This window comes from Asterias amurensis, chromosome 15, assembly GCF_032118995.1.
Source record: "Asterias amurensis chromosome 15, ASM3211899v1".
In the NCBI taxonomy this organism is placed as follows: domain Eukaryota; kingdom Metazoa; phylum Echinodermata; class Asteroidea; order Forcipulatida; family Asteriidae; genus Asterias; species Asterias amurensis.
Genome location: NC_092662.1, coordinates 2,210,722 through 2,238,356, shown reverse-complemented (window position 1 = coordinate 2,238,356; position 27,635 = coordinate 2,210,722). Strand labels below are relative to the sequence as shown.

Genomic DNA, 27,635 nt, shown 5'->3' with positions numbered 1-27,635 from the left:
CCCTCACTCAGGCTAAATAGCGCCCTAACTGAGGCTAAAAAGCGCCCTCACTCAGGCTAATAAGCACCCTCACTCAGGCCAAAGGAGGCAAATCGTTGGATAAAGCTGACCTCCGTGCGTACAAATATGTGCATGACCTCAGCGTTTTGCGCTATGCAAGGTCCATTACAAATTGTTCGATTTTACTAACTTCTTTATAGAAAGGTTTGCGGTAACACCGTGTAATGACTATCTCTAATGAGTTGGGGTGGTTCTGGCAAGAACTGTTGGTTTAAACTCGACGTTTCGATCAGTATGCTCTGATTGTCTTCTTATTGTGGTTCAAGACTTCCTATTTGAATCTTAGTTTCTACAAGGGCAGAAACTTCTTCTAAGATGGTGCCTTATTAGCACCTTATGGGGTGAGCCAATGTCTTTCTTCCATTTAGTCCTATCCATGGGCTGAGATGGATGGCCATGTTTCCCCTCTTGACAGTTTCTCATGACGCAAATTTTGCTAAGTCATTAATCATCCTCCTATAACATAATCAGGGCATGCTTTTCCATTTTAATTGTAATATCCTGAAAGTTACATGGATTGTTTTATCTATGAAGTGCAGGTTTCTGGTCTCCCCTCCCCCATCCCATTAACAGATTTCATCCAAGTTCGTAAATATTTTTGAAAGTGACGCTGCCATTTTTTTCTTCAAAAGCTTAATTTAGTTTTCATGGGTTAGCAAATATTATGGTCACCACGGTTAAAGTAAATCAGACTTGCTGAAAATGATACCCTTGTATAATGGTTAAAGTATGATGCGGAACTCCCCTGCATGGCAGAAAGAAAAAGTTTGTCCTCGAAAACAGAATTCTTTGTAAATTGCATTTCCTCGTTTTCTCGCCCTTTTTACAGAACTTTTCCCGCCCAAACACTTGTTCACTAAAAACTTGTTTATTTTTTTTCTTAACTAAGAATCTGAAGGAAGGTGCAATTTTTTCTACGATATTTTTGTTTTTCCTTTGACACGTCTGGTTTACTTTATCGTTACAATGTGTCGCAACTCAGAGGTCTTATAATTTAGAGGAAGGAATCGGTTTTATTTAGGGGAAGGAGTCTCACGAGGGTAATCGTTCCAACTGGCAGGATTTTTAGTTAACACCTTTGGTCAACAGGAAAGGTCTATTTGTGGCTTTGAATTGTTTATTTTTAAAGATTTGTTCATCAATCTTGTCAAAATATTATTAGTTTTGTTAAGGTTTCCCTAGTATGTACTTTTAAAGAAAAATCCCCTGTTTAAATAAATTAGATCCACCCTATGTAGGAAGCATATCCAATTTCATAGAGCTGCTTAAGCAAAAAAATATTACTTAAAATGTTTCTGCTAACCAAGTATTAGCAGGACACCGGTTGCAGATTGTAGATAAGAAATGGCTTTTCGGCTGTTTTTCAGATTAAGCTGAGTTGTGTTGTGCCTAGCTACTTTTTGTGCTTAAACAAAATTTGGCCAGTTCTTTTTATATCTTTAAGGAAATTAAGAGTAGTGTAGACCTGGTTTTAAAATAAACCAAGTACAAAGTTTTATGTAAGAGCGTTAAATCATTATATCCTTTGAATACGCACCCTCCTGTGAGCCAAATTAATTGAATTACAAGTAAAAGCTATCTTACAGGTTGTAATAATTGTATTCTTTTTCCCCTCGTTCTCTAGACTGTGGCACCTGAGCATCAGAATGGACCGATCCAGGGCTACAATGTGTCATACAAGGAAACCGGGTCTTCCATTACACCGTGGGTGGAAACAGTCGATGAGACGGTGTTTTCCGTGAGGCTGACCGGACTGATGAAATGGAAGGAGTATGACGTACAGATGTGGGCGTTCAACGGAGAGGGGGCTGGGCCTAAGACGGATGTTGTTATCAGAAGAACAAAGGCGGATGGTGAGTTACGCATCAGAGTAGATTCATTCAAAGAGTGTAAGAAGAAGTGATAACAAAAATAATAAAGATCAGCATACTGTGGTCATTTTTGGGAGAATCAAGACAATCGGAGCAAACTCATCAAAACGTTGAATCGTTAACCAACACTTCTCAAATGAGATTACACATGGTGTTACCGCAAGCCTCTCTTAGCAATGACATCATGTTAATATTGTAGTTCTGAAAGAGTAAAAAATAAAATTACATTTTACACCATTTTTACAGCGAGGTTAGAATCTTGTAATGTTTTCCCCTGCTTTCAAGGCTCTCTATCTATTTAACAAAAAATAGAGTGCATAAGCAACTTGATATTTTCCCCTGCTTTCAAGGCTCTCTATCTATTTAACAAAAAATAGAGTGCATAAGCAACTTGATATCGACCATAGAATCCCTTTTTAACCCTTGAAATTTTCTTTGTCTTGTAGCTCCGACGGCGAGTCCACTGAACATTGGCCTGACTGCAACCAACAAGACTGCCATCCTGGTAACCTGGCAGGTAAGTTCATGAAAGAGAATCTGAAGGGATTAAACCTGCTAAACCTAAATTACCTGTATGCATAACAACTCATAACAAAATCGGCAAGTCGCTGTATTTCTCTTGACTCATGCATGCTAAACCAAAATTGCGCCCTCGCCGGATCACGCATCACAACCCTTTCCTTATCTGAGACAGCATCTGTACGTTCCCCGCCTACATTACGTGTGGCCGCACTACCGCACAACCTGCCCTCGCAAAGTATTAGTCAGGGGCAAAAGGCAATACTTCCTGCCGAGCGTCAAGCGAGATAATAACTGCACCTGTGATTCACAGGACGTGGTCGCCTCTGGCCCTTACCTCTCTCTCTCTAGAAGAAGTCCCTCTCCAGTCTCGTGACCCTCTCGTCGCTTTGAGAGAGAGGGAGATGGGGAGAGGTGGGGAAAAGGAGGGCAGTGGGGTCTAAAAGAACTTGCCGTCATTGCCTTGGTATCGGATGCACGGTTCGTTAGCAACAATTATGTCCATGCGGCTGGACGGTAGATTCCTGGCGACTGGAACTTCTGGAGGAAGTTTTCAAGAGTTTGGAGTTTGGGTATCAGGTATCTCGTGGTAACCTAATTTTGCCTTAAGTTGCTGATACAAAAAGCAAGTTTAGGGAAGGTTATTTTTATAAATTTTATTTATACTGTAAATGAGAAAGAAAATCACTATCTCACCTAGCTCAGGGACCTTTTATTTGAAGCGATGATGTCAACATTTTTTTTAGAGTGAGTCCTTATCAAATGACTTTTTACAATGTTACTTTTTTAAAAGGTCATCTATTAAAACAATTTCTGCTTAAGCAGCTGTATGAAAATGAGTGTTAAGCGAACGCCACCCGATCCCCCCCCACCCCCTTGTGGGTGACTTCAGTATAGAAAATGATGTCCAGTTGTATAGCTTGGCAGTATGTTATTCATGGGTTAATGTTGTATGTTCCACACTTCTTTATAGACGCATATTGACCCATTTCACCTGACGTCATCATCAGAAAAATCTTGAATGCGCCATACTGGTGGGCAATTACTGGTGGGCATTTGGTTATGCAGTTAGGTGCACATTTTAGGCGACGCGGCGTTAATACATGTAAACCTCTGCCAACCAACATGGTGAGAGTGGCATCAGTCGTCGCGTGTGACGCACGTGCCTTGGATCAATAGTTTATGTATAGTCATCAAAACATACCCCAGACAAATTTAACGTTTTGGTGAAAATGCTTCTACAAAATAACATAGTTGCTTTAGAAATTATACACTGATTTTGACCTTGGATGTTTTCACCTGTGGAGATGAAATTTGTTTGGAGGTCATAATTTGCGTCGGTCCACTGTCACAAACCACCTGTGACTACCGCTGTAATCTCCAGAGAGTTGTGTGTGTATCTGGTGTCCTTCATACGCATCATCGTGCGACACAGATTTTAACTGGTTGATGTCTGTTTAATGTTTGACACAATTTATGCCTACGGGGAACTTGGGGAATGAACCATAAAGACAACTTAGGATGGTCAGACCACTGGAGCCAATGATATCAGATTACCTGGAGGAGTAAACGTTGATATTACAAAATGATCCGATGACTTGTTCACGCTTCAAAAGCGGTCCCTAGCGACCGGTTTAAAAACCCTTCAAAAAATTAGATGTAAAATATAAAATAAAGACTGCAGGGCTGCACAGGATTCAGAAGGGGAAACAGGACACTTGAGGGTGCTGGAGTGTGACCTATTTTGGGGTTGCCATTTACAACTGAAACAAAAACAAAATAATTGTGTATCTGTGATAAATTTATCACTAAAATGGTGCATGAGAGGGTTAAGTCTGTCACTTCGTACATGATGTTGCCACAAACCTCACTAGACTGCTGAGGTGTGGCTACATGTACAAACATTTTCTGGCAGGTTTACCCCTCTCTTTACCCGTTGAGTTGGCGGCTACTGCTTCGGCTACGGCTGGATCTTCACCTCATCATGCGCTAGAAGGACATCCCCAGCAACACCCTAGCAACAGCCGTAGCCACCAAATCGCATAGCCCAAGCTACTCACTCGCTGTGGTCTCCAATCAACAGCCATCTTAAAACCTTCACAATCAATTTTTCTCTAAAGTGGAAGTTAGTCCCAGTTAGCGGCTATGGCTTTGACTGGATCTCTACCCCATCATGGGCTAATATAGGAGGTCCTTAGTAACACCCTAAGCGACAGCCAGAGCTGTAGCCACCAAATCGCATGTGACCCAAGTCACTTCCCAGTTGCGGTTCTCTAATAAGCCATCTTAAAACATTCACAACAAATTTACCTCTCAGTTAGCGGCTTTGGCTACGACTAGATCTCTACCTCATCATGCTCTAATATAGGATAGTAACACCCTTAGCAACAGCCGTAGCTGTAGCCACAAGATTTCATGCAGCCCAAATTGTGGTTTTCTAATCAGCCATCTTAAAATCTTCACAATAAATTTTCTTCCAAAAGTGGAGATTAGTATTCCGATTGTTTCCCCCTTCCTCTTCCTAATAAATACAAAAATGCTTCGCGTGAGAAACGAGCCATTGGAAATAATCCAATCACAGTTGGTTTCCTCCTCGTGTTAATGGCATCGCGTATTTCACACAGATTTCAATGACAGGAACGCTACCTGAAGGTCTTGTCGATGACATGGTGCTGATAAATGGTGTCGAGATGAGATGTTGTGTATAGATTCAGTAGTTGTTTCTAAAAAAAAGTTTGGTCGAACTAAGTGTGCAATTAGGAGATAAAGCAGTGAACATCTCTTCTAAGAAATTGATAACTACAATTGTGTTCATCCATTTAGGAAGGAAAGCGTACTTTCTCCTTTTAAAAGTATCCTTTAGCAGAGCTGCCAACTCTCTGTGATTCTGCAGAAAGTTCCCTGAAAATAAACCAATCCTTTCATATTCTGATGAACAAATTTGCAAATCTCTCTGTTTATGGAAACTTTTTTTTCTATTTTGTTTAAAGTTATTCTAAATATCAATATCTCCCTAACGAGTGTACAAATTCTCTGATTGCAAGATACAAATGTTGGCAGCTCCAAGTATTTACTTTATTTGAATACTAAATAGAACCTCCCCCCCCCCCCCCCTCCACACCCACCCACCTACCCACCCACCCTCTCCATGTTTGACGAAAGGCTTCGCGTGACAAATCACCAACCGGGACCTACCCAGTTGAAAAGGAACTCACACGCAGTCCCTTCCTGGAGTGCTAATTTACTGCCAAAATGTGTATTTCTCACCCTCCTGAGTCGAACATTTCTCTCCCTTATGGATCAAACATTTCAGCCGCTACCGTTACCGATCCTTCATATTGATTCCCAGTGGGATTTGTTCTTCAGCCCGAAGCCTCTGAATCCGGTCCTTAGGATCTGTTGTTTCTTTAACCCATATTAAATCGACACTAAAATGAAACACATGCTCAAATTTTTCCTGAATTTCCCCTAAAATGTATTTCATGATTTTGTTGTCGTTAACTTTTTCTCTTGCAATGGGAAAGTATTTGTAAACTGTAAAATAAAGTTGTAATTTTAGTATATTTTTAGCAGCACTTTTGAAATTTAAGATCCAATTTTCTGCGCATCGTTAAGGAGCAAAATTAAACTGGATACCAGCATAGAGAAAGGACAGAGACTCCTTTCTCTATGATACCAGTCACAGTTTACATGTAACTTGGTAGTTTGGTTGGTAACCTTATTTTGGTAAGCACAATAGTTTTGTGCTTAGCTACTTTTAGTGATTAGAGGTCCTATATTTACAACCACCATTGTTATGTGACTTCCTGTTAACACCCACATTTGGCAGAAAAACCAAGCATTTATTCTTCATTGAAAGTCAGAAAGATATAAAGCCTTAAACAGAAATCTTTGGCTGACTTCTCGGAAAAATCAACTCTCTTACTAATGATTAGAATGATCAGAATGATCAACCTTCCTGATTTCCTAATTGCAGTACAAAAGACAAGTGATTATTATTTATTGATGAGTCGGAAAGGCAAAAAAGCCTAAACAAGAAATTTATGGCTGACTTCTTGGAAAAATCAAACAATAAGACCACTCCCAAGTTACTAATGATTAGAATGATTGAAGTTCTGGTATAAAAAACAATTGATTCTCAGCAAACAAACAGTGGAGTAATGGCCCTAATAGATGATGGATGATTTCACATCCTAACAAACCTGAACTATCACCACAAAAACAGGATGTTTCTATATCCACCTTTTTTGTTCATCCTTTTTTGTTTTCCATGAATGTCTTATTGGTGATTACCATCAACTAGGGATCAAATAGAGACATGTTTCTTTGTCTAGGACGCCATAATTAAATGAGGGAAAACCATTAAAATCTGTTAAATGTTTAACGATGTTAAAGACTTCCTTATCTGCAAACAACATTATTCCGGAATAAATGTTGAATTAGATTTAAGACAAAACAAAAACGTCTTCACCGAGTTCAAAGAATAACCTATTATATATTTGGCTGAGAGTTGTGTGCGGCAAGTACATACATACACGCTTCAATTGTTCGGACCTCAGTAATGGCACCTGAAAATTTGAGCAATAAAAAAGGACAGGCCCTATTTCTTCAACAACAACCAATGACAAGCTATTCCTTCATCAGACGGTTCCTTATTGGCTGAAAACTCAGGCAAAAAAGGGTGTTCGAGCCCTCATTCTTTATCAAAATAACCAATGAGAAACCTTATCTTTACTAGACAGTTCCTGATTGGCTGAACTGAAAGGACAAGCTCTGTTCCTTTATCAAGAGAACGGCAAATCTTATCTTTAATAGGACAGTTCCTGATTGGCTGAAACTCAGGCAAAAAAAAGGACAAGCCATGTTTATTTAAACTTTCTGTTTCCTCGATATTTCTTTCACGTACCGCTTCAAGTTCAATCAGTCAAACCATCCCAGCTCAGGTTACAAATCAGGTCAGGGATCAGTTTATAAATCGTCACGTGAGAAATGAGAACGTTGTAGGAGTGGGATGTTGATGGGAGTCCGTCGAGCAAGAAATCATCACACAGCTCTGGGGAATTACCGCTCCCCGCAAAAGAGGAAGGAATCTGATGTTTTCACTGGCTAATGTGTGTTTGTCAGGTTAATGATGGAGACAATAAAGTTTGTAAAAGGTACTATGGACTTTTTACTGGGACTGCACCAATTTATGTGTTCAAAAAAACAAAAAGTTTAGAGTAGTTTTTATTGAGGAAATGCTGGCAAAGACAATGAAATCATACTTACTGTCCAACATTTTGTACCTTTAAACATTTTGTACCTTTAAACATTTTGTTTCTTTGAACATCATCGGCTTGAGAGGGTGCACAAGGAATGTAGTAAATTCTTAAGAGTAACTATAAATATAAATATGAATAGTAAGTTTGCGAGTACAACCATGTGTAAAATCTCCTTTCAGGAGAATGAAGAAGAGCAGAGTATACTGTTCAAAACGTTGAGATAAAACCGGCTGTTTTCAGAGCCAACACTCCCTTAAAAGAGATTTTACACATGGTGGTACCCGGAAGCTTACCATTCATATTTATATTAATAGTTACTCTTGAATGGCGAAACAATGCGAATCCATGGTGAACGCGCAAGCTAGCTGCCTAATCTTCTTGCTAACCTTTGATATTCGTATAAACCACAAGGGATATACACAAATGATATACGCTTATGCTATAGTTAGCAAGAAAAATGCGCAAGCGTTGCCTCTCTGTCAACACAATCATTAAAACACTCCAAAATCCCATGCCCTAATGAATTTATTACCATAGTTTCCCTTCATGTTTTTTCAGTACTAGATTCTCCCCGCTTCGGAAACACCCTGTCACTTCCACAAGAATGATCACCAAAAGTCCTACTTCAACATGAACTCACTGTGTATTTTTTCATTATTTTTTTTTATTTATACACTCAAAATCTGGAAAACAAAAATGGTTTTCCCAAAGAGAGTTGCCTTGTGTCTAGGGCACCTGTCGTGCCAGACCACACCAGGAACTCAAACTGATTGAAATTGTTATAGAACACATGTTACCCGGTCATTGATAAATGTTTGAACTTTGTTATTGAAGAGGCAGTGCTGTCCTCGGCCCAATTTCATGTCTTTGCTTACTGTAAGCAAAGAATAAGCACTTTATACCGAAGCAGGGAATTCTACGCTTACGTGAAGGGTTTTACAGGTTAGCAGGGAATGTTTGCTCGTGCATACTTCCTGTTACTAGGAATTTTTTTGCTTATGCAGTAAGTTCAGAAACTCCGCGCTTACACAGTAAGCAGAGAATGGTGATTGTAAGCCCAAAAGTTGATAATGAGCAGAGCAACGAAATTGGTCCCTAGCACCACTTCACATCGGTATTCTGAGGGAAAATATTTTCCACCCATCAGCGGTAGTATTTTTCCAAACATTTTGGAGCTCTTTGAGTACGGTAATCGGTTTTTTTCGTTTGACCATATCGTTGCCATCCAATTAAAGCCATTGGACACTTTCGGTACAGATAAAATAAATAAAAGTTCACAGATTTACAAATAACTTACAGGGTTTACAGAAGGTAATGGTGAGAGACTTCTCTTGAAATATTATTCCATGAAATGCTTTACTTTTTGAAAAAAGCATCAAAACAATATCAATTCTCGATATCGAGAATTACGGATTTATTTTAAACACATGTCATGACACAGTGAAACGTGCGGAAACAAGGGTGGGTTTTCCCGTTCTTGACTCCGATGACCGATTGAGCCTAAATTTCCACAGGTTTGTTATTTTATATAAAATTTGTGATACACGAAGTGTGGGCCTTTGGACAATACTGTTCACCGAAAGTGTCCAATGGCTTTAAACCCTAACCTGACCCAAGGAAAGACGGCAAAGGTCTTCATAAGTAACACAGAGATTTGGTGTTGTCTTTTGAGAAAATTGAGTAGGTACTCACTGTGGTCCAGCAGCCGCAAGCCACAGCCAAAAATCTCCCATTGTATGCTGTAATCACTGGATAGTGTGTTTACATTCTGGAAAACGTGCGTGGTTTTTCACTATTCGCTCCTAACTCACTCAACGGATGAAGCCCAAATTTGTTACTTCATGTACAATGGTTGATCACACAAAACATGATCACTGTCTGTGACTATTTTGTCACCTCAACCAATCTTGTATAATACTTTTAAACATTACTCTTGTTACAAAATGTTTGTGTTAAATTGTTTGTAACCATTTACACATGGTTGATTTAATATGTGACAAACAATGTTTACTTTTTGTATGAGAGTGGATCCAACAGGTCATGACTCAATTCCAATCTATGGAAATGGCCACTGAGTGTCATCTCTCATCACAAAGAGTTCTTTGCTAAGAAAGTGCAAATAACTTTTAACCTTAAAAAAAATCTTAAGTTTTGGCTTTGGTGCATTGAGTTATATCGTTACCAAAATCCCTGCCTATAATGAAAATGTTGGTTGTGTAAACTGAAGAATGACCATATTGTAATAACAACTATTTCTTCTATAGCAATTTTACAATACAGTAACCGTACCAATGCGCTTTACATTAGTGCCACAGTCATTGGGCCATGAAATTCCTTTTTAATCTTTCTCAGCTCCTTGGGGAGTATACAACCCTGAGCTGCATGGCGTTTTGAAGGCCTTTTTCAAACACAATATCAACCTCTACCCTCACAGCTACCAATTTGTACCCCTGGTATATAAAAAGCATAGAAAAACATCTTGCCCAAGGACACAAGTGTCATGAGTGTGATTCAAAATAACCCTCGACCACCAGAACTTGAATTTGATTCTCTAAACCACTCCGCCATTACACCCTAATATGATGGGTCAGATTTGTCTCAATTGGCAAAAATAATTCTTGCATGGTCATGTTGCAGTGTTCTGTATGCCCTCTAGTTCTTGTACATCAGCCTTGACGTCTGATATTATGTAAGATCCCATCCCAAGATAAAGTCATTTGTCATTTGTGCACGGACTTCCTTAAGTTCACAGGCAATTCCCCCAAGTTGAGTCCATATCTTTCCCAAGCACACCCCCTTAGAGGGTGCAACATTCACATCATCAACTCCTCCCCAGTCTCAAAAATAAAGTTCCTGGAGAAAGAGAAAGAAATATAAAACGGGTCCCGACTTCCCCCCTTACTGTATTAGCAGGATTCCTTCTCTTAGCCGATGGGCATACGTATGGGAACAATTAAAGGCAACCCCGCTGTAACCTTTTTGTCGTCACGTTCACGCACGCGGCAAATCAAACCATATCTCTGTCCTGTTTCGAAAATACAACTTTGGACGTCCGAAGCGTCTGTGGTTAGGACCCTGCCTGGGGATTCTCCCCTGCAAAGGCTACGAGACCAGGGTGATGACATGAACTTTTTCCGAGGGGGCTTGCTTATTCAAATGTCACCCTTCAGCAGCCGTTAATTTTATTTCTTTTCCGACTTTTGTTTTCACTTTGAAATTAATACGTCTGGATTAGTCATTTGGGAGGATCATCATCAGAGGACATACTGCCTCAATCTTATATTTTTAGGACGGCCTGCGGAACATGTTGTACAAACTGAAGACAAGTGAGACAATTGTCCATTTACATGCATGGTTTGAAACACCTTAATTGGAACTTATGCTCCCTCTCATCATGGGATAATGAATGAAAAGTAGTGAGGGAAAACATTTTTTTTAAAGCATGTTTTTGGGGGCTTAGCTCTTGGCCCAATTTCATGGCTCAGCTTAAAGTAAGCAATGAATTGACACAGGGAACTGTGCGCTTCATCAAGGGCATTTGCATGGTTTGCAGGTATTTTTGTTTGCGAGCGTACTCCACAGCACTAGGCATTTATTGCTTACACAGCTAAAGATATTTAGCGCTTTTACAGTAAGCAGAGAATGGTGATCGAAAGAGCAGAACTCGGCAGTAAGCAGAGTCATGAAATTAATGGGCCTTGGTGGTTTTTCTCAGCCCAATATCAGCCTGTATTGCTCAGCTGAATTACTGGTATACCTTTCACAAAATGATATACCTCAATTGACACTTTGACCGGTGACTAGTTTTTGTTGAGTAGAGCTTTTCTGCACGACACATAATTGTGTGCTACTTGTCTTCAGGGATACAACTTGGTTGTGGTCAGGCGTGGTTTGACCTTTCAACACGTCAGGTCAAGAAGCTGTCAAACTGTTGATGTTCGCACCTGAGGTTGAGGAGGTCTATCAAGACAGGGTTAATACTGTTAATCCTTGTTGATCCATCCACTTAATCCCATTCCTTATCCTTCAGAGTTTATATTTTGACCTTATTTCAAGATTTCTTACCCTTGGGTGTGGAGTATGCATGCAGAAAGTTTTGGACAATCTTCTACTTAAAGCTATTGTAGTCCCAGCTAACATTCTATACCTTCCGCCAGGGTAGTAGTTAAAAAGCAGGATAGTTCTTTTTAGAACTGAGAAGTCTCCCAAACATCAGATAAATCTACTCCGCAGTAGTAGAATAAAGAAAGACAGTTGTCTAAGAACAAACTCTACCTAGCAAGTAGATACACACATGGTGTTACCGCAAACCAAACATATAATCTTCTGTTCTCGTCTTCCTTATAATATGGATAAAGACCCTTCCCTTAATTCATCCAAAACTCCACATTGGACCTTTTGACTAAAATTTTTGTTTCCAAGAAAAGGTTGCTTTTTTCCAAGGAAAAGAAGCCCCCAAACTAACGAACACCAAAATGTGTTTGTATCGATAAACTTAACAAGTTAAACCTATACACAGGTTGTTTGTTTCTAAGCATGTTTTGATAAACAGATTAAAGAGACTAAGTGTGAGTTAACAAATCAGATTAAAGAGACTAAGCATGCGTTAACAAGAGACACATTAAAAGAATTACCGTTGCTGTAGTTTTTCCTTGTAACAAAAACAGATTACTACTAAGCATGCGCTAACAAGAGACGCTAAAAAATTACCAATGCTGTACTTTTTCCGTGTAACAATGGAAATCCCCATGAGCTTCGGTTAAGCCAACTTTTAATCAATCGCAGCTGACGACTTATCAAGGAAGTCTGGCCGTAGACTGATTTCAGAAATACTTGTAGCATCTTAGCGTTTAAGGAGGAACATCGCTTAGTCATACTTAATTTTCTCAAAGCAGAGCGTCAATTTGCAGTCGGCAAAACCCGTTCAGTCATATTTATGTGTCTTTCCTATGGATTAGAAAGGTTTTGGACTAAGCACCGACGATAATTAAGGGGGAAAAAACACTTCGGACCAATTGGCGTAGTTGAAGACTACCAAAGAACTGTGCCAAAGACCCATTGAAGTTTATTCTATCTGGCATGTTTGTCATTTTCAGGGAAAATGTGAAACGTGTGTAGAAGGTGAAATGGATGACAAGCAGGTGGTAGACTTCCATACTGTAATGAATTGGAACAGATTTTGTCATTTTCTGAACAGAAAAGAAAAAGGGTAGAATGAACTTTTAAACTTTTTCAAGGCTGGTACATCTGAAGGTCTGGACTGGTACCTTGATTCTTTATGAAGTAAAGATGCTTATAATTGATAGGGCACCTGAAACTTATTAGCAGTTCATCACGTAGTGGCAATCTGAGTCAGATTCCTGTACTTCATTAATTTTCAATAGCATTGGTTTCTAAATGGGGCCAGACTAATGGAATAGAGCACCTGGGCCCTTTTTCATAAAGCTGCTTAAGCACAAACAAGCACAACAAAATTATGCTTACCAGTATAAGGGTACCGGCCAAAATACCATCTCACATTGTACTGTCTGTGGCTGGTATCCTGCGCAATTTTGCCAAGCACAATTTTTTTAAAGCAGTATTTTCTACTTAAACAGCTCTTTGCTGATGTGTGAGTGGTGATTTGTCCAACTCAGTTGTGAGAGCATGTTACGGGCAAATGGGAACACTCCAATTTTGTTTTTACGCATGTATGGTAAAATTATATCGAGTGAGATGGTGAACAGGTATGGTACATGTAACACAGATATATCATCAATAATGGGACGTTTTTGAACTGTTTGATTGTTTTAATCCTACACACAAGTATTTATACACAATAAAACGAACTTGTGAAAATTTGATTTCACTAGGTGGTAGCATTTTCAAAATCCGTTCAGGAAGACGAATTCTGCTGAAGACGTTCAACATAAAAAAACTTATTGTCTCATTTGTTGTCGTTTTTTGTATTTGCTAGGCTTTACCCAAGGCTGATCGGTTTGGTCCCATCGATGGTTACTTGGTGACCTATTGGTCTCAGAACTCAATGAGCAGACAGACATTAGACGTCCCAGGATCGGATAACTTCTTGGTTCTTACCGGTAAGTGGTTCAAAACTCATTGTTTTTTCTTACTATTTGGATTAAACTACCGATATCTCTTCGTAATCAACAATCTGTCAATATCTTAAAAAACTGCTCAAAACTCACCTGTTCTGTTAATAGTATAACTGTAAAGCGCATTTTAACATGTATATATGGAAAATGCGCTATATAAATACCCACTATTATTATAGTAACCTTATTCTGGTAAGCATAATTTGTTGTGCTTAGCTACTTTTTGTGCTTAAGCAGCTCTATGAAATTGGGCTCAGCTGATGAGCCATGTTTGCTGCTACCAGAGAATGACGTCGTCTGGTGGATGGATGAGTTAACTGTCTAGGTTTGGCATGTTTATCCGGTAGAAGGATCTTGAGCTCTTGACTCAAGATCCCGCTAGGATCAAGGATGTCAGGCCATTGAATCTTGAACATCCATAGTGATTATTGGGAGTAAGACTCTTTACAAGAAGCGGGGCAAGAAATGCCACCCCCCCCCCCTACACTTTTCCCTCAAATTCTTCCACATATCAAGAAGATTCTTTAAGAGTTACAGGGTTTGCTTTTTCCTTTTTCTTTGAATAGCCAGTGGGACAAGTTATGTTACAATAGGTACGTTCGTTTAGCTTTCCTGGGTTGACCCCGGTCTGCCCTGGTACGTTCAGATAGCTTTGACAGGGCTCACCCGGGTCAGCCACCAGTGGCCCTGCTTGTGGAGTGGGTCACTGGGAGGGGTGACCTGAGGTGCATGCCATCACCACGAGAGGGCGAGTGTGATCGTTCGAATAGCTCTTGTCAGGGGCTCACCCGAGTGAGCACTGCGGGGTCGACCAAGGGAAGCTTATCGAACGCACCCATAGGCTTGCTTCAGTCACAAGTAAGCACTTACATTTGAATTCCTCGGACTATAGGAGACAAATTCTATGTCGGATGTAAGCGACAGTAAACGACCTAAATAAATGTGTATGGCACAATGGTACTGGGCTTTACCTGTTCCTGTGCCCAATTGTATAGAGTACTTCAGCAAAAAATATTGCTTAACAATTTTGTTCTTAGCAGAAAAGAGCAGGAAAACCAATCACAATTTGTACACATGACATGGTAGTTTGGCCGGTAACATTTTTCTGTAAGCAAACAATTGTCCTTTCTGCTTAAGCAGCTCAATGAAATTGGGCCCAGGAGTTTGCTTTATCAAGCTTGCCCGGAACCATGTGACATACAAACCGTCTCGATATAGTCTGAGGAATTTATATTTAATCCGTAATTTGTAACTAAGCAAGTCATTGTACCAGACATTATTCAAGTCAAACTTGCGAACGGCTTAAGTTCAAAGCGAGCTCAAGGTCTTCGACCATCCCACGAGGGCCTTCTTGCCCCCCCCCCCCCTGATGCAAGGAAACAAGTCCCAGACTTGCTTTATTTTCTCACAGTCTATTTTACGTCCAAAAACACCCGTATAACCTTTTCATAATAATTTGTTTAGCGGCCGTGACGGATGCAGCCCTGTTCTTGGCTCGCTCGTGAGCATTAGGGGATTTATTTATAGCTCCAGGGGGTAACTTGCAACAAAAAAAGAAAGAGGACAAGAAAACATGAGGGGGCCCTTGGGTTATTACGTTTTTTAACAACGATGTTACATGCACTTTAATTTTAAAGGTGCTACACAGGGTTGGTAGAGTTGACAAAATAGTCACAATGTTCATACTGTGTGTGAACAACCATGAAATAAAAAATCTACAACATTTTAGGCTTTACCCAATGTGTGAGTCATGGAGAAAATAGTAAAAAACCATGCACAATTTTTAACAACCGAATGTATAGCTATTGCCTTTTTTTTTTTCCATTTTGTATATCTACATTTAGTAAATCTCTAACAGAGTTTTATTGGTAAAAAACTGGGAAATTTTGATCTATCGAATTGATGCAGAAACTCAGCTCACTTGTCGATATGAATCAAGATTCATTCACATAACAAACTTATCTCTGGAAATCTTCAAAACAAATCTGCTGAAAAAAAGAAGACTTTGTAAAAATTTGTTGTATTTTTTTGCTGTTGGTGGAAGTGGATCTATAATAACCCTATCCATCTTGGAGAGTAGAGAATTTCATCTTGAGAATGACAGTAAATACCAGGTGAAGTCATTGCTCAGGATGGTCGATAATCAAGACCATCAGAAGAATCCATCAAAATCAAGAATTTTTTAGGGGAGCTAGGAAAAACTTTAACAGCCAGTGATCATATCGTTGAAGAATCAAGAACTTTTGTGGGAAGGAAGAACCTTTTTCCATCAAACTCCTTGGAAAAGTATAACACTAACATAGTGATCATATTGTAGTTGAAGACGATCAGAGCATACTGATCGAAAGATTGAGTTGTTACCAACCGGTTCTTTTCAGAACCGACAAAAAAGCTACTCAAAAGAGATTTTCACATGGTGGTACCGCAAACATCACCTGATTATACTTCAAATCATGCAAAGTTTCAAACCCTGCATTGTAGTTGAATACAAAATGGCCAAGTTGATCTGGTATTGTGACTCTTCATGGAGAAGTTTTCTTTTAGTTTTCAGTAGAGCTTTGGTTTTCAGGTTTTATAGTATGGCAAAATGCTTTACAAAATGTCCTGGGCCGAATTTCATGGAGCTGCTAAGCACAAAAACTTGCTAAGCATGAAATTTCTTCCTTGATAAAAACAGCATAACCAAGGAAATTTCTACGTGATTTTCAGGATAAGCAGCTGAATACCAGTAACAAGCAATATGAAACAAAAGGAAATTTGGTTGGTAGTCCTAGGCTGTTGTTATCAAGGAAGAAATTTCATGCTAAGCAAATATTTTGTGCTTAGCAGCTCTATGGAATTGGACCCTGGTTGCTACTCAAAATCACCATTTGCTATTCAATATCTGCATTCATCCTGCACCCCAAATATGTGTGGTCTAAATATTTTGCTCTCCAAAATTGCTGGTTGAAATCGTTCCCTGTCTGTTTAACTCATATCTGCCTGTGGTAATTATAAAGAACACGCATTTTGGTTTGTGGTTACACCATTTTGATTGTATCTACTTCGCTGCGCAAATTGTTCTTGTAAGAACTTGTCTTGCTGCTAACCACAGAGTAGATAAAGAACACGCAGTTTGGTCTGCAGTTAAACCAATTTGATGGTATCTAGTTTGCTGCATAAATTGTTCTTCTAAGATTTTGGAAGTCAGAAATGCAAATTTGTTCTTGAAAAATTCTTCAAACTTTTTTATGCTTATAGATGCCCCTGCGAAGTAGGGTAATATGATGGGTTCATGAAAACAAAAAAAGACAAACTAGCTTTCTCAAACACAGTTACCATTTCATAAACTAATTGAGACAGTAGGGAACGCCCGTGGTTTATTTGGTTTCCTTACACCAGTACACCAGGAAATCATTGTCATTTTGCATTTGCCAGCGGCGGGCAAAACATTGCGTCTGGGCGAGACTACACAATGTATATGGAGAGGAAGAGTAGAATTTCTATGGGCTAAAGACTGTACAAGACAGAGGTGTTTTTTTTTATTTAATTGATTAATTCTGAAGCCAAGGACTCTCAGAAAAGCAAACTTAAAGGAACACGTTGCCTTGGATCAGACGAGTTGGTCTATAAAAAGCAGTTGTAACCGTTTGTTGCATATGATTGGAAAGATGTTTTAAAAGTAGAATACAATGATCCACACACATTTGCCTTGAAATTGCGTGGTTTCCCTTTTACTGTGCGAACTAACTCGGTTGGCCATATATGGGAGTTAAAAATTTGACTCCCATAAATGGCCGACCGTGTTAGTCGACGAGGTAAAAAGAAAACCGTGCAATTTCGAGGCTTGTTTGTGTGGACCATTGTAATCCACCAATCTTTCTAACCATATGCATTTTATAACAAACAGTTACAAACGTTTTTCAAAAACCAACTCGACCGATTCCAGGCAACGTGTTCCTTTAACACTGTTCTAGCCAACAACTCAAATGGAGAGTAGACAAGGAAGAAAGTGTCATTGTTTTCAAGGATACAAGTTTCATGACCAGTATTCGACCCCACACTCCGATGACGTAACCACCAGAACTTGAATTTGTTGCTCTAAACCACTCACACATGACACCCTATACGCAGTCTGTAACCAAAATGTGATGTCACTAAGTGGTCTGTACCACATGGTATATCTTTAAAAATCTAAACGCAGCAAAAAGGAAATGTTCTGCGACAGTGTGGCTCCTTACTAACCTTTAACTTGTCCAAACCGATGACCAAATGACAAGTCTGACGTCAAAAACTACAACGTGGCCTTACCTGGATTCAATTTTAACAACTGCTTTCCTGTTTATATTTACATTTTTTCTCTACTGGACTCATTGATTTCTAGGTATGAGTAATTTATAATTTATTACCTTGAAGATGAAAACAAAATCTATTTCATAAAAATATCCGCACGGTCAGCGCAAAGGTAAAATATTAATTACTCCTTTCCACCTAACATGCTTTGTAATTTAGATTTATGGGTTTTCGTTAATTTATAATTTACGGCCGCGGAAATGTCCTCCACTCAGAAATAAGTTATAGCAAAAACCATTTCTCAGTGACTTAAAATGTGTAATAGTTGTTTCCTATGGTATGATAAGATTCAGATTTATAGCTCTCCGTAATTTATGATTTACTAGCTTTAAAAAGCGACCCCCGTCCTAGCCTTATCCCAGATCTTCGCACCCCTGGAAATGCTTGTCAGAGGAACATCTCAACTCTCAACACCCTTCCTTTTGACTAGGTCTAGTTCCTGTTACAAGGACATTGTAACCTTATGATGAAACTTGACCTTGGCAGGAACCAACTGACTAATTGTACAACTACATAACGTTATCATCAATAATTAATAACTGTTACCAGAAATCATTGACAGCGATTGGTTAGGTTTTTTTTTTCTTTTTAAAAATAATTTGTCGGAATTGGAAAGAGCTACATTTGGAAATGTTAAATTAAATATCTTGACTCGATCAAGTTTTTTCTGACAGACTGCTCTTATCTACAGTATACCTATATTTAGGCATGAAATTGCAAAAAATATTTTGATAGGTCATGCACGGTCATTGGCAATGAAAAGTACACATGCTCTCGACACTTTTTACTTAGTTGATACTGATGCACTACATGGATCCTTTTAATATCAATGTACAATGTTAGACTTAGATGGCACCAGCATGCAGGATAAATCTTATTTTGAGCAAAATGTTTTGAGGTAGCACCGCACATGAGAGTTGGTAGAGGGAAAACTCAATTTGAAGATTGGGCTCTCATTTTTTTTTCTTTTTTTTTTCTCCCCAATATAGCAGTTTGCCCTTTCTGTTATAACTTGCTTGTACCCTTAAGTTGATGTGTATTAAGCACTGTATACTGACTACTTTCCCGAGATCTGTGAAAAAAAAATCCACTGGCAAACCATTTGGGTGGGATTCGAACCCAGGGGTGGATTTCACAAAGAGTTAGGACTAGTCCTAATTTAGGACTAGTCCTAGAAGATATACAAACTGCATGGATAGTCCTAAGTTAGGACGAGTAACTGGTCCTAACTCGAGATAAGACTAGTCCTAACTCTTTGTGAAATCCACCCCAGGACCCTTACATTGCTAGAGCAGATGTCTTACCACTAAACCACTGTTAGACTGTTCAGTTCAAATTGAAATCCTTAGTTTTAGCAGCGAGTACTGCAACTAATAAAATGCCTTTTTTGTTTATCACCTTGGGTTTGATCAAGCTTGTTGTCTATAAAAAAAATATATAAAAAAACAGATCAGACAACACCACTGCAAAGCTTCATCAATGCTCATAAAGGAAATGAATGCCGAGTGGGCAGAAGGAAAACTCAATTTGAGGATTGGGTTCTATTTTTTTCAAATATCAATTAGCAATTTGTTTTGATTATCAGCTTGGATCTGATGAAGCATGTTTTCTGAAACAAACAACAAAAAACAGATCAGACAACACCACTGCAAACCTTCATCAAAATCACAAAGGAAATGAATGCGGGGTTGGCAGAAGGAAAACTCAATTTGAGGATTGAGTTCTATTTTTTTCAAATATCAATTAGCAATTTGTTTTGATTATCAGCTTGGATCTGATAAAGCATGTTTTCTGAAACAAACAACAAAAACAGATCAGACAACACCACTGCAAACCGTCATCAATGCTCACAAAGGAAATGAACACCGGCGTTGTCTTCGATGGAGTAGGTGATGGGGGGGGGGGTACCAAATAACAAAGCTGACCCGGACACCCTGATGCCATCTTATTAATGGTGTCCTCATTATAATAAACCGTTTCCTCAAGCGGAAGATTTATTGCGCTGACCACAGCGATGGCGTCCTTTTCTGCGGAGAGTGTGCCCCAGTACGAAACTCGATATCCCCAGACGCTGATGGGACAAAATAACCGGAGGTGGTCTGGTGTTTTTTTCCACTACTCGATGATGGCCAGAGCTTTACGCATCCGTGAAGACCCCCAAATTAAATCTAAGTTGTTTGTTTTCCTTTGCAAGGTCCTTTTCTCCGGGTGGTTGTCTCTTTTCTGTTGTATGTTTCAAAAGTATTCTGTATTATTACAGAAGAAAAGTCAGCATGGACTTTGAAAACCTTTGAATAGATACTTCTGTGGCAGCCATGTTGGGTCTCTGATGACGAGAGCCAACTAAATATAAATAGCCTTTCTCTGGGCCAATACTTCTTGATTTGTTACATGGTTTTTCCTGCAAGCATTTACAAGAAATAGCTGATCTTGCCATGCAACGCCTCAAAACTTTATTAAAGTAACTTAAGTTTTTAACTTTTGCCCACTTTCTTTGCACAAAGTGTTGAATGGCCTTACGTTTTAACCCTAGCAGAGTCTATGTCAAAGGCTATAGAAACACTTTTTGAAAGACTCCACACTGGTCATTTAAATCCAATTTGCACAAACCATTTTGTTGTTTTGGACGGTAGACTAGGCAGTTTGCAGCTAATAGATTATTATTATAATTTTTTATTTTATTTTTTTATAAAGCCATGCCTCATGTTTAGTACAGTTTGTCTGGTGGTCCATTTCAATTCTTGTTAATATTTTTCAGTTTGAATTTTTGTCTTCACTTTTTACACCACCTCCCATTTTTATTTTGTAATGGCTGAAGAAGTCAAATTGAGTCTAAATCCAACTAGACTTGTCTCAATCATAATTTTGACTTGTGTGGCTTAATTTGCACTGAGTTGTCAGGAAGCCATACAAAACATGGACACAGTATGATAACAGATACATATATCATCAAGTCAACTATACAAACCTACTGAACTGTAACAAAGCCAGCTTCCTGAAAGGAAATGGACGAAAATTGACTCCCCAATAATAGATTCCCGAGAATGAAAACGTCTCCACTATTGAAGGGTTCCGAAAGAATAAACTCGACAATTGAAGCTTTCCTGGTGCGTTGACATGAAAGGAGATAAACATGGAGACATGAGGAAGGTCTGAAGGTTTCTCCTTTATCTTGAGTTGTCTCGAGGGAGTCAGCACTTTTATTTTTTTGTTGCCAAGTCTCAGGAAGTTTGTCATGTTTGTGTGTAGATTGTACATTCACATGTTGAGTATTCAGTGGTCTTTTACCAGTAAAAGGCATTTTGTCACATGGAAATTTCTGTAAGGTTTTAGAATTCTTTGCTGCTTAGATGTTAAATCACAAAAAAGTAAGTTTGCTTTGTTGTGTAACACTTGTTTTTTTAGTCTTTTAGATGTTGGTTAGTGCCTGCATTTTGTAAACATTTTGAAATTACTGAAAACATTTTGTTTGCGCACCGGATGAAATTTGAGTATTTCTGCAGCCCATATCAGCCATAGAATAATAATAATAATGTTTAACATTTAATATGTTTATGTTTAACAGTTAATGATAACAGTTTTTATGTAGTGCAAAAATACAATGAAGTCTCATAGTGCTTTGTCCAATTCAAAAAAAGAGATATTTTTGTGAATTTTCAATATGGAGTCCAGTAGAATGAAAACAATTGTCATGCGCAAAGGAGCATGAAATGCACACTTTCTCCATGTTATGATTCATAATTTTAGGTTATCTCGTCCTTATAAAACAAACTTTTTATGTCAAAAGTTTCACTTCGCAGCCTGCAAAATCTGGATGGAAATTTAGTGCAGAATATTTATCTTGAGTGGGGGATCGTAGGGGGGTCTTGTGGGGGCTTAGGGGGAAGCCGCCTAAACGCAATAAACTCGTCGGCAGTGGTAAATGAATGACAACTTAATTCTTGCATTCATATACTGCCATCTGTGGCTTGTGTTTCTATAGAAATCATCTATCAGCAGATTGAAGCTATGGATTATGAAATGATTCAATTTGTGAAATGAGAAAGTCGGTGCTGTGGCGTTGGGTCTCAGAGGGCGAGAGTTGGGTTTCATTTTAAGCTGATAGGATATGATGAATGTAATTGGAACCATTCCGGGTTAAAATGACCTATTTCGTGATCGTTTGACATTGGAAGGGAGGTGTAGCTGGATGTTGATTTTTGGACCCAATTTCTTAGGGCTGCATAAGCAGAGAATTATGCTTAACAACTTTCTGATAAGCAAAAATAAGCAGGGTACCAGTCACAAAGTGTACACATAACATCATTATCATGATCATCAGTTAGCATCATGCATTTTTGCACCGGCTGCCTGACTTGTGAGAATTTTCTAAATAGACTGGTCTTGAGCTGCCACTTCTGCCTCCTTCCCAGACCACCCCAGTGCCCAGTCTGGAGAGGTCCCTCCGGATTATTATGACTTGAAAATTATGAATAAGATCAATCCTTTGAAAATAAAAATTTAGGGGTTTTGTGTCAAGAACAAGTGGACAACGCTAGGCATTTTTCAGGATTTAAAATTTGAGGAAGAAAAAAAGAAGGAAAAAAAAAAATAAAAATCTTGATAAAGACACTTAATTGTTTTTTTCTTCCCTTTGTCAGGTTTGGAGGTCGCAACACTCTACTTCGCCCAGATGGTTGCCTACAACCTAGTGGATGGCGTTCGATTAGAGAGTCCCCCATCGCTAGAAACATCTGCCTCAACACAGGAAGGAAGTAAGAATATTTCCCCATTCAGTCAATTTGCAAACTCCGCAAAGTATTGTATTGTATTCGGACTTCTTACATCAAGGATATTTGCTAATTCAAAGTGAGAATGACACCTTAAGATTTGTTGGGTTCTCCTTAATTTGATAATAAGGTGAAGCATTGGTTGCTTTCATTTAGGGGGAGAGGTGAAGATTTTGGAGCTGATGTACATTTAAGATTTATAGACCCTGATGGTATTGCTGCCGAATATCATGGCTCTGCTTATTGCAACCAAATAACCGGCGCTTAAGAAAGTAGGGAATGTTGCGCTTACGTCAAGTGTATTTCACAGGTTAGCAGGGAATCTTTGCTTGTTATTTGTGTGACAAAACCAAACTGTTTTCATTCAAATCTGATATTATAACTGCGACTTTGCAGACAATCTAAGTTAAACTTCTTTACAGTTACAAAATCTCAATATATCTATTTATATATTTATTGTTAAATTCTTAAACATATAGTTCATGTTCTTGTAAGAAAGTTCAAGTATTCCTCATTAAAAAAGGGGTTGTAGTCTGGCATGGCCAATTTGACACTTTAATGTTCAAACACAATGGCATACAAACTTTTAAATATAAAGATGATGTCATTGAATGTTTGCCACAGGGCAAGGCTAGTGATGTCACCAAGGTTGCTAAGCAACATGCGGTGATGTCACAGAAGTAGTGATGTCATTGGTAGACTCATAGTCTTACTTTATTTGCACAATCACGGCACATGCTGGCGAAGTCAAAGTCAAACTCTTTAATTGATTTTTCGTCTATTATTAAAAAAGAACAGTTTTAATTTCTAGTTGTATACTACTTTAATTTTCATGATCCATCGCAAGCTGAAAATTTCAAAATTTCTGGTTCAAAGGCGAATCATTTTCAAGGCTATTTCCTTTGATGACTTAGTGTTGACTAACTTGTAAACCGATCTGCCAATATTGTTTCAATTATTTGGGAAGGGTTAGTATGAATTCTCACAGTCGATTTGGGGAATATGTAAGTTTTTCACTTACTCTGTGTGTGGCTCGGAGATCCAAAAACAAAATAAAAATCCCAAGAATATCTGCGGCATAAAAACTCATCATTTCACACCCAATCTCTAACTAACTTGTTACCTCAATTCCTCCGGCTAGTTCCCGGACTCGTCAGATCAATCACAGCCTCTGAAGTTGGCTCCGACTACATCTACCTCAGCTGGGAACCCCCCTCTGAAAGCAATGGAGTAATCCTGGCCTATGTCATCACGTACACGGCAGACTTTCCCCAGGAAGTTACCACTGACATCCTGAGTGTAGTGACAGGGGGAGTGAGGGGTAAGTCCTTATTTTCTCTTCCCGCAGACCTAAACTTCTCTTTCAAAAGACGACGACGTGGGTTTTTAGGGGAACGCGAAGCACGTACTCACTCTCTCAGATCTCTTGGGAATTCTTAAGGGGGTGAAGTTTGAAAAACAAATACTCGCACATCTTGAAACTTCGGCGGTTGTACTTCATCGTCAAGATACATCTGTGTGTGTTTGTGGGGTAAGTCAACTGCGTACATTAGATCCAATTTAGATTTGGCTCGCTGTGGACTTTCAGATCGGGCCGGTTTAGGTGTTTGCCATTGTGTCAATTTGGCGGGGACACATGTAAAACTTGTTTGGACGACAAGGTGTAACCCACGCTGTGAGTCACTGTAGTGTGTGGGGTATTTGGTTTTTTTGTCGGCGACTTTTGGCGTCGGCTTTTGTTTATCATGTTGGTTATGATCTTATCTAGTATACAGTATTGTTTCTGTAATGTAATACCAAAGTGAGTCAAGGAGTGAGTAATTCATCATTATAGGATTGCATTGTTTGAAAAATGTATTGTAATAGTTAAAGGAACACGTTGCCTTGGATCGGTCGAGTTAGTCTTTGAAAAGCGCCCTGTAACCGTTTGTTATAAAATCGATATGGTTAGAAAGATGTTGTAAAAGTAGAATACAATTATCTACACAAATATGCCTCGAAATTGCGTGGTTTTCGTTTTACCTCGTTGACAAACACGGTCGGCCATTTATGGGAGTCAAAACTTTGACTCCCATAAATGGCCGACCGTGTTAGTTCGCGACGTAAAATGAAAACCGTGCAATTTTGAGTGATATTTGTGTGGATCATTGTATTCTACTTTTAAAACATCTTTCTAACCATATGCATTTCATAACAAACGGTTTCAAACGCTTTTCATAGACAAGCTCATCCGATCCAAAGCAACGTGTTCCTTTAATAACAAAGTACTTGTTTGTTGATGGGCGGAGTTTTCTCTAGACTTTACAGAAGTTGTTGAATGGCACTTTGTTGGGTTACAGCTTGGGTCATTACTAGTGTTTTCCTCGGCAGAAATTTATACATTTGTTTGCAATTTCTTTGTGTTGTTATGGTCTCTCTTATTGTCTCTCCACTGGATGGCTTTTCTAATCTCAATTTTGTAGACTTGTTGTTGTCGCACCGACCATGCTGCATTTTAAGCTCTAATAGTGTCGGGCATAATTAGCTGAAGTTTTGCGCTGGTTTCAACTGTGCCTAGTTTTCAGAAAGTTGGGAAGGCAATGAATTCTGCCCCTATTGGATGATATCCATGCCTACATGGACTGTAAAGGAGGGGTAACCCTGTTTCAGCCCCAGGAGTAGGTTAAAACTGGTGGCAGTTTGCAAAGTGTAGCTGTCCGGCCTTGTGATGTTAGGTGATCTCTTGAAAAAAAGTCCAGGCTTTCGTAATTTTAAACTTTGGCTTTATTCTTATGCTTTAAAAGCTTCAACAGTGGCTAATGCTTGGTTGTAACATCGACTTAAAACCCAACTTCATGCAGCAAAATTGTGTTACTATTTGTAAGCACAGAAAGTGTCTGAGCAAAAAAAAAAATTTCCTCATTTTTAAGTAACAAGAATTGTGACCTTTTCTGCAGAAAATCTTAATGCTATTCTGCACAACCGCCACTCTCAATTCATGCGCTCCTCTTAACAAGCATTACAGCCTTTAAAAGAGACTACCTGGTTCATATTACAGCTGCCAACTTTAACAGGATGGGTAGTTTATAGTTCAAGTCCGGCAAGGCCACCTGCACAGGTAATAGTTGTTTAAATTGAACAAACTGAGAAGTATAGTGAGCCAATGAGTGCATAATGGCTGCACAGAAAAAAAACCAATTCCTGAACGCCGCATTCAGAAATGAAAAGTCACTTCCTACATTATAGGTGGAAGTAATTGGTCAGTAAAAACTTGGCTGGTCGAGACTTTGAAAGTTTTTAATTTTTTATATGGGATTTGAGGCATTGCATGGTGAGGTATCAATATATATTTTTGGTTTGCGGTAACACCATGTGTGTATCTACTTGCCAGGTAGATTTATGTTCTTTTGAGAACTTGCTTGCTTTATTTTCTGCTCATTTTCAGAATTCGGAAGACTTCTCTTAAATTTCTAGATTAACATTTTTAACTGAGATGTTTTAAGTGATTGTAAAAAGTTATTTGTTACTGCCATTTTCTGTCTTGTTTTCAATTTGTAAACCATGTAACACTAAGACCTTGGCGCACAAATGGGGTTGTCAGGTTTATCTCGCCATCATGTAAAAAGAAAAATAACAAGATGGCACTCACTGGGTCACATGTCATGGTAGGAAAAACAAGCTTCAATATTGTTTGCAGCAGCTCGTTTAAATCTAACATCCATTACAATTTAAACATTTGTTGAGATTTGTTTTGATTCTGAAAAGAGATAGCGGTGTAACAACCTCAACATTTCGATCAGTAGGCTTACGCGTTGATTGTCTTCATGAATACTGCACTTGTTCCATTTAAATTAATTCATGACTCATTTTCTGCTTGTTTGGAACAAATACGATGAAAAATCACATCGGCTTTCATGGTTTCCTGACAATCGATAAACAAGCTAAGCTTCGCTAAAGCTTTCAATGGTTTGTGTTTCTGCACGTGGGTCTGCGTCCAGTTGAAGTATCAGCATATTTACAGGCAATTTGGCTGAAAGTACATACTTCCTTGAGGAAGTAAATTAGCGGCAAGTTCGTACAAAGTTTCGTTACAGTATATAACTGATTGTTGGATAATCGCATTACTAAACAAAATTGGCTTGGTATAAGAGTGCTTAGTCTTGCTTAACTTGCGGCAGAGTGTTCAGCCTTGTAAATTCTTCTCTTTAATCAGGTAACACAGTACAGCAACCCCGGCCCCCCATGTTGTCCGTGCAAATACATTCTTCAAAAATTAAAAGCACTTCAGGAATAATGCTTTAATTCCTTGTCAGTCCACAACTGGACAAAAATCTCTCAATCTCAGCAGGATGCCCTCCTTTGCCTCTTGTATTGTTGAGAGTTGAAAGTGTGTCCCCCCCCCCCCACACCATCGATTCCTTTAGGTCCGTTTTTTAAAGACATGGACACTATTGGTAATTGTCAAAGACTAATCTTCACAGTTGGTGTATCTCAACATATGCCTAAAATCAAGCATCTGAAAGCACACAACTTCGTGTGGCTTTCAGATGGTTGATTTCGAGACCTCAAATTCTAAACTTGAGGTCTCGAAATCAAATTCGTAGAAAATTACTTCTTTCTCGAAAACTACATTACTTCAGAGGGAGCCGTTTCTCGCAATGTTTTATACTATCAACCTCTCCCCATTACTCGTAATCAAGTAAGGTTTTATGCTAATAATTATTTTGAGTAATTACCAATAGTGTCCAC

General features: G+C 38.8%; 1 protein-coding gene across 4 annotated transcripts in view; it reads left to right on the top strand.

Annotated features, from left to right (window-relative positions):
- Nucleotides 1–27,635, top strand: part of LOC139947890 (contactin-6-like) — a 113,055-nt gene that overhangs the window by 68,770 nt on the left and 16,650 nt on the right. For all 4 annotated transcript variants that reach the window (XM_071945730.1, XM_071945727.1, XM_071945731.1 and 1 more), the window contains exons 21-25: nt 1,685–1,913; nt 2,378–2,448; nt 13,668–13,791; nt 22,779–22,892; nt 24,049–24,228. In XM_071945730.1, coding sequence (XP_071801831.1) covers nt 1,685–1,913; nt 2,378–2,448; nt 13,668–13,791; nt 22,779–22,892; nt 24,049–24,228 — 718 coding nt within the window. The remainder of the gene's footprint in view (nt 1–1,684; nt 1,914–2,377; nt 2,449–13,667; nt 13,792–22,778; nt 22,893–24,048; nt 24,229–27,635) is intronic.